The sequence below is a fragment of the Dioscorea cayenensis genome, unplaced genomic scaffold, assembly GCF_009730915.1.
Source record: "Dioscorea cayenensis subsp. rotundata cultivar TDr96_F1 unplaced genomic scaffold, TDr96_F1_v2_PseudoChromosome.rev07_lg8_w22 25.fasta BLBR01001732.1, whole genome shotgun sequence".
Lineage (NCBI taxonomy): Eukaryota > Viridiplantae > Streptophyta > Magnoliopsida > Dioscoreales > Dioscoreaceae > Dioscorea > Dioscorea cayenensis.
The window spans coordinates 9,955-18,248 of record NW_024088123.1 but is presented as its reverse complement, the minus strand read 5'-3'; the positions used below and the strand labels follow the sequence as shown (position 1 = coordinate 18,248).

General features: G+C 38.3%; 1 protein-coding gene across 1 annotated transcript; it reads left to right on the top strand.

The window, feature by feature from the left end:
* Positions 1-404: 404 nt before the first annotated feature.
* On the top strand, positions 405-1,001 carry LOC120256936. Its single transcript, XM_039264593.1, has one exon. The coding sequence runs from the start codon at positions 433-435 to the stop codon at positions 865-867; it is 435 nt and encodes a 144-aa protein (XP_039120527.1). The 5' UTR covers positions 405-432; the 3' UTR covers positions 868-1,001.
* Positions 1,002-8,294: the final 7,293 nt, after the last annotated feature.

The following is an 8,294-nucleotide window of genomic DNA, read 5'->3' as shown; positions in this document are numbered from 1 at the left end:
CTTCAAGTTTATTTTTTCAGTGTTACCAAGAATCCAACATGCATTACAAACAGCATTGACGATGCACTTGTGTAATTGACCATATCTCAAGTATGCATGATTGTTTTCATACTGAAATTTCGATAATTCTCAAACTCTTCTTATGCACACATCCTGATTCCTGCTCCAACATTAATGTGAGGATTAGCATGTAGCATTTGTATGAGAAAAGGACATTTTACAGCTTTTCACTCACTTTAGATTCTATGTACATTAATTTCTACACTTTCATGGACACAATAATGATATGATTGTGATCGATAATTAGTTTATTCTGCAATTAATCATTAAATCAATATGCATATGTGCTGTACAAAGTGACACTAATATAACAAAAATCATACATCAAACTGAACTGTAAATTAAAATCTAACACAAAAAACTCAACTGGCAATGCAGGGAACAGGAGTTGTGTTCCCCTTAGGCGAGCCAGGTCCTCGACAAACTACTACTAGTAATGGTCAACCAATAAAGCTCCTAACGAATGTTGAAAATCTCAGGCTCCTAAGCAAGGCAGAAAAGGCAGGGCTACTCTCTGCAGCAGAGAAGTTCGGCTTGTCATTATCAACTGTTGAAAGGCTGGGCCTTCTCTCGAAGGCCGAAGAGCTAGGTGTATTATCAGCAGCCACAGACCCGGCGACTCCGGGAGCTCTGCTGACACTGAGCCTTGTTTTGTTGGCCTTAGGCCCTGCCTGTGTATACTTTGTGCCAGAGGACTACCCTTGGGAGGTGATTTTGCAGGTTGTGGTTGCTTTGGTCAGTGTTATTGGTGGATCAACAGCATTTGCTGCATCAAATCTAGTTTCTACTCTGCAGAAATCCAAGTAGTTTTTGTTCAGATGATGTTTTCTTATCAATCTGTATTTCTGTTTCTAAGCACTGATCATGAGTGGTACTACTTGTAATTCAAAAACAGAAACTCTCTTTCTTAGTGTGTATGTACCCTTGAACATATTCTTTTAGCTCTTGCTTGATGAATAACACTATGATTTCATGATTTCATATAAATAGAATTATCATAAGAATTGCAGACTAATTCAAGAACAAAAGTATCCATAAAAAGTTTTTAAAACAATAAATTTCAAGATATCCAAGTGAGAATGACAAGATTTTTCAATATCAATCATTGCTAATGACTAATATGGAGGTGTACATATATAAACATATATAATTTCCTCGTTGCACAAGTATGTATGTATCACCGAGCTTTACATATCTGTTGGAAAAATATATTCGAGGGATATTACTACGATTCAGATAAATTTTTCTACGAGTAATCTTGTTGAAAAGCCCCAGGGGCGAGAACGAGGGCTTAAATGTAAAAGTTTTTAAAAGATTTTGGGTTAAAGAGTAATAGAATAAGGATTGATATAAAATTCTTCTGAAAACAAAGGACTGAAAGGTAAGGCGGTAGGGATTTTTTTGAAATGTTGTGTTATACTTCAGGGACCATTTGATAGTTTCAAGGACCTTTTTGAGAATACTATTTCATAATTCAGGGACCATTTGTGAGTTTTGCAGGGACTGACTTGTAAGAAGTTAAGTTTTGAGGGACTAAATGTAAATTTTTGGCTGAAAACTTCATTGGGAGAAAAAAATCTAGACTCTTGAGTGTTCATGCTTCTTCATCTCCTTCTCATTCTTTCCTGCTACGATGAAACCGTGAGTTAAAACAAAGAAAAGAATGGGGAGTGATGGAGCTTTTGACTTGATGGAGGAGAATAGGATGAAGTATTGTTTGGTAAAGTATTGTGATGATTTATTTATTGGTATACTTGAATGTATGTGTGTGTGTATTTGGTGGATTTGATGAAGAAAAAAATGATTTATTTGGGTTGAAAAAGCGTGTTTAATTATTGTAGATGATGAGTGTATGAAATTGTTTTGAAAAAAGCCTGATTCGAGGTTGAAAAATCGCTTGAAATGGAGATGAGGTTCTAGAATGCATGTAGCATTCTTGTAGCTCGAGATTAGGGTTTGGTTTGATTAATTAAGTTGATGATGATGATGATTAAGGTGTTAATGAAGATGGTTGAATTGATTTGTTGGGTTTAACCAAATTGATTTGGTTGGATCAAACCAAAGTTGAAATTGATTTGGTTGAGTTGAATTGATTTGGTTAAGTTGGGGCCGATCAAATCAAGTTGAGATAGTTTGGGTTTGGGTTCGAGTTGATTTGGGCTAAGGGTTTTGGGGCTGAACCAAAGTTGGTTCAATGGATTTTTGAATAAGAATTGAGTTGGTTCAAGCTGGTTCAGTTTGATTGAGTTTGGTTCAGTGCAATTAAGCTTGGTTCAGTGCAATTGAGCTCGGTTCAATGGAATTGAGATTGGTTCGATTGGTTTAAGCGTGTTTAGTCTAAATTGAGTTGGTTTAAGTGCGATTGAAAGCCAGTTGGATAATGCAAGGTCGGGTTTTAACCGATTGGAGTGAGTGGGCCCAATGAGAGTCTATTGTTGTTTATTGTATTTTATTTTTGGGTTTAAATGTGATATTTATTTTTTTATTATATTATTCTCATTAGGTGTTATTCGATCTTGGGAGGGAGTTTCGAGTCTAGGGAAGGAACCCAAGGACACCCGGGTGAGTTGGTAGTGGCTATTATTTAAATAATTGATTAATTATTATTATTTTTGAAATAATTATTTAATGGCTAGTATTTTGAAAAATAATTGTTTAAGTATTTCTTTTTTTATCATGTTTAATTGGCGTATAATGTTGAGGGTATCATGATATTTACTTGTCATTGATGTTCCCGACAATCGTATTGATACATCGGTTTCAGTATAATTATACGTAGTTTGTGAATAGTGAAAAATACATGTATATGTGATTTAATTATTCGATTCATGCATTTATTTCTATGGTTATATATGTTTTGATTTAGAATGATTTGTGAAATCATGTGAGCATTTTAAAATGTTTTACCAACAATATTTGTGGAATTGGTTTTCATTCCTCGGAATAGGAATGGTATCAGTGGATCTGGATTTTTCTTGGTTTTATGCGATTGTTATACTTTTGACATTGGCTTTGTGGAAATGATGTTTATTTTCGTGATGTGAATGCTTGTCTCGGATAAGGACCATGTGATGTGATTTATCTGATTGTATTATTGCTACATTTACATGTTGGTTTGGATGGTGACGGTGGCTGAGGCCGACCTCTGCGATAGTGGGTCCCCAGGGCCGGCCTTTAGAGGTGGCGTGGTGGACTGAGTGTTGATTTGTCCAGGATCGGGTGGGAGGCGTGGGAGCCACGATTGGATGATACATCGGGATCCGAGTCGCCCACTGCAGGGGCCGGTGGGCCCAGCGTCGAGGTTATGAAGACCTTGGCGGCTCCCAAACCTAGTCGCGGCCACGGCTAAGTGGGGAGAGTTTTCCAGTCGTGGAATTGAGAATGGATTTTTATATTACTTGTTATTTTGGGTTGTGATGAGGGTGAGCCCATGTGTCGCTCTTGGGAGGCGGTCTCTCACGACAATTTGGATTTCTCTTAGAAAATTGATTTGATATTGATTTGTGATGAATTTATGTTTCAAAAGTTCTTTAAAAATGTATTTTGCTAGAATTCTGGTATTTTGGAAAAGTTGGAAAATTATTTGAGAAGTTGGTATTTATATATTTTATATATCTTGTATTTGAATATTTGAAATTATTAAGCCCTCTGAGCCCAATAGCCCAGAATGTCTTTATGTATCGGGAAGCAAGACCCTAGATTGCTCGTTCAAGTTTAGAGCTAGTCGAGGGTTAAGTCCAAGACTACGATGGGTCCCATACTTTTTCTTTATATTTGTTGGTATCGTGATCTTGTAGCGGTTGTACCCTGCAAATTTGAGTTATTATATTTGTTGTATTTACGTATTTGAATCCTGCAGTTGGTGTAAAAGTTGTAAATTGTAATTTGTAAGTCGATTTGGTTTTACGAGAGGTGTCGGGGTTTCAGGTTAAAAGAATTTTTAAGCGATGGGTGCCAGCGTTACCTCGGTAGAAGGGGTGGGTGTGACGTCTTTTTGGTATCGAGTGTGAGGTTGAGATATCCACGGTTGGGAGAGATCGTGGGTTGTGATCTCGAGCCTAAGTTTAGAAGTCGTGTCTAGACTTAGAGGTTTAGTAGTGATTAGAGCAGAAAGTTAAGGGCCCGAGTAGAAGTATTAGGAGTCTCGATCTGGGTTTAAAACCTAAGTTGCGTATTGGGAATAAGGTTGATAGTAGGTTTTGACATTTGAGGCGAAGGCAGGCAGCCTTTGTGATCGATCACGGGTTGAGATATTTATTGGAATTGGTTTTATCTAAAAATAAGTTAACTTAAAGTTGCGAAGAAGGGTATTTGGCGTTCTCTTTGATTGATGACACGATGATTTGCATTGTGATTCGAAAGATACTTTAGACGTACGTGTGCTTAAGAATATGGAGATTAGCCGTGAGTAACTTGGTCTTCTTTATCACGCTACAGTTGATTCTTAAAAGGTGTGTTATGATGTGCCGTTGATTCGAGTTTGATTTAGTCGGACTTTGGATGAATTATAGCGACTCCTCGAGGTGTGGTTTAATTGTGTTTAAATAGAGGAGAAGATCGGACTTGCATTTTCAGTCGATTGGAATTTTGAGTGTCTTAAGGATTTTTTTGAGTAATGGAACCAAGGCGTTTGAGGGCAGTGAGGGCGAGGGACCTCACTCCAGGTATAATAGAAAGAGTGAGAGATATTTCTTGGAAGAGCGAGCAAAGAGAGGAAGAAGAGCAGGAGAAGAGGGTGGAGGAGCAGGAGAAGGAGAGAGGAGGAGCGAGATGAGGGAAGAAGAGATGGAAACCCGTATTAGCTGCTTTCAGTACCCTCTAGCTCTACTCTTGTTGCCTCGGCATCTTCTAGTTCTATTATGCACACGTGACCAAGAGCAAGCGATGGTGATGTTTATGTCCCTGAGCTCGTTATGTGGTAACCATGAATACCGAAGTTTTAGCTCATGGTTGCTGGAGGTGAGGGAATATCTACGTGGAGCGTTTTCGCTGGGCGAGTCGTATGCGGAGTGAGAAGGAGGTATGGAGTTCACGAGGGAGTTTGCTAGCTGCGTATGATGATGCCCGATGCGGTCCTGAACTATAGTGCGGCGGTTGAGCGATGGAGCAAGGAAAGGTTGAGCCGCGAAGCAGTAGAGCAAGGATGAGGTTCGAGTGAGCGTATGAGGACTTGTGAATAGTAGAATAATCTGTTTTTATTATCGTTTGTGTGCTTGAGATGTTTGTATTCTACGTGTATCTCCGGTATGATGTATTTCTACTTGGGAATGAAGTTGCTTTTCTCTTTGGATTGTGGAAAAATACAAGATTATTTTATTGTATGAGTTTTGGAAGTGAGGAAGCGGTAACTGCGTCAGGAAGAGTGTTGTATCACAGTGTATAACACTAGTATAAGAGGAATCGGGGTTCACTTTGATCATTCGTGAGATACTTGGGACGTCTGAGCGGTATTGTTAATTCTTTGATTGAGCAGTTTGGAACAAGAGAGCAGTTTGGAACAAGTGAACTTGGGTGATATCATATTTATACATGCTAAGGAAATTTCGAGACGAGGGAATTTTCTTGAGAGGAAGGATTGTAATACCACGAACCTTTCACATATCGTTGGAAAATATATTAGGGTATTACTACGAGTTGCTGATGTAAAAATTTTACTGAGTGATCTTGTTGAAAACCCCGAGGAGACGAGCAAAGGGACTTAAGTGTAAAAGTTTTTAAAAGATTTTTGGGGTTAAAGAGTAATAGAAAAGGATTGATATAAAATATTTACGGAAACCAAGGACTGAAAGGTAAGGCGGTAGGGACCTTTTTGAAATATTGTGTTATACTTGAGGGACCATTTGATAGTTTCAAGGACCTTTTGAGGAATACTATTTCATAATTCAGGGGACCATTTGTGAGGTTTTGCAGGGGACTGACTTGTAAAGTTAAGTTTTGAGGGACTAAATGTAAATTTTGAGCTGAAAACTTCGTTGGGAGAAAAATCTGAGACTCTTGAGTGTTAGAGTGCTTACGTCTCGCTACCGTTCTTTTTCATAGCTTCTGATGGCATGGTGAGTTAGAAAACAAAAGAAAAGATGGGAGTGATGGAGCTTTGTGCTTGATGGAGAGGAGAATAGGATGAAGTATTGTTTGGTAAGTATTGTGATGATTTATTTATTGGTATCTTGATATGTATGTGTGTGTGTATTTGGTGGATTTGATGAAGAAAAATGATTTATTTGGGTTGAAAAGCGTGTTTAATTATTGTAGATGATGAGTGTATGAAATTGTTTTGAAAAAGCCTTGTATTCGAGGTTTGAAAATCGCTTGAAATGGAGATGAGGTTCTTAGGAATTCTGTAGCATGCATCTAGCTGACGAGATTAGGGTTTGGTTTGATTAATTAAGTTGATGATGATGATGATTAAGGTGTTAATAGAAGATGGTTGAATTGATTTGTTGGGTTTAGCCAAATTGATTTGGTTGGATCAGCAGAGTTGAAATTGATTTGGTTGAGTTGAATTGATTTGGTTAAGTTGGGGCGATCAAATCAAGTTGAGATAGTTTTGGGTTTTGGGTTCGAGTTGATTTGGGCTAAGGGTTTTGGGGCTGAGCAAGAGTTGGTTCAATGGATTTTTGAATAAGAATTGAGTTGGTTCAAGCTGGTTCAGTTTGATTGAGTCTTGGTTCAGTGCAATTGAGAACTTTCGGTTCGAGTGCGAATTGAGCTTGGTTCGATTGAGATTGGTTCGTGTTTAGCGTGCTTTGAAACATTGAGTTGGTTTACAGTCGATTGAGCCAGGTTGGATAATGCTAGGTCGGGTTTTTAGCAGATTGGAGTGAGTGGGGACGATAGAGTCTATTGTTGTTTGGCTGTATTTTATTTTGGGTTTAAATGCTGATATTTATTTTTATTATATTATTATACATTGGGTGTTATTCGAGTCTTTGGGAGGGTTTGAGTCTAGGAGGACAGGGGACCTTGGGGAAGTGAGTTGGTGAGTGGCTATTATTTAAATAATTGATTAGATTATTATTTTGAAATAATTATTTAATAGCTAGTATTTTGAAAATAATTGTTTAAGTATTTCTTTTTATCATGTTTAATTGGTATATATGTTGGGGGTATCACGTATATTTTACTTCCTTGTTGATGTTCACGACAATCGTATGATACATCGGGTTTAGTATAATTATACGTGTTTGTGAATAGTGATGAAAATCGTGTATATGTCGATTTAATTATTGATTCATGCATTTATTTTCTATGGTTATATATGTTTTGATTTAGAATGATTTGTGAAATCGTAGTGAGCGTTTTAAAATGTTTCTAAATGATATTTGTGGAATTGGTTTTCATTCATGGAATAGGAATGGTATATGAATCTAGACTTTCTTGGTATTTATGCATCGTGTATCGTGGCGTTTGGACTGTCACGGATGGGACCATGTGATATGATTTATACGGTAGTAGTGAATCTCTTGCATCTACGGATAGTTTGGATGGTGACTGACGTGATTGCTCGAGCTGAAAACTGCTGCCGATAGTGCGTATCGGGCCGACCTTTGGGAGGTGGGCCGTGGTGGCTGAGTCGTTGATGTGTCAGAATCGGTGGGCCGCGTAGAGCCACAGTTGGATGAGCAGTCGGGATCGTGTCAGTTCCATGCAGGGGCCAGGTTGGTGAGCCGCGCCAGCTCTTGCATGGCGGCTCGGCCTGCTCGCGGGCCAATTTAAGTCGAGCAGTTCGGTATGTGGATCTGAGAATGATTTTAGATTATCGATTATTTTGACGTTGATTTGATGATGGTTATGTTTGAAAGTTCTTTAAAAATGTATTTTAACACTAGAATTCTATTATTTGGAAAAGTTTGGAAGAAGAAATTATTTGAGCGGTTGGTATGTATACATATATATATCACGTATGTTTGGACAGTGTGAAAATTATTAAGACGGCGACCATACTCCAGATATCTTGCTAGGCTGCGGGAGCGCAGACCTGGAATGCTGTTTGGTCAGTATAGAGCTACAGTCGAGGGTTAAGTCAAGCTGCAGTGGATCCCCATTCTTCTAACTCAGCGTTGGTGTTGGTGTGATGCTCTTTATGGCGGTTGTCTGCACTGGAATTTAAGAGTGATATATATTTGTTGTATTACATGTATTTGAATCCTGGTCTTTGGTGTAAAGTTGTAAAGCGTGATTTGTAGGTGCGATTTTGGTTTTACGCGGGTTGTCGGGTTTCCGAGTTAAAGGAA

Excerpts from the sequence above, each read along its gene's own strand:
- LOC120256936 (XM_039264593.1), top strand. The coding sequence starts at position 433 with ATGCAGGGAACAGGAGTTGTGTTCCCCTTAGGCGAGCCAGGTCCTCGA.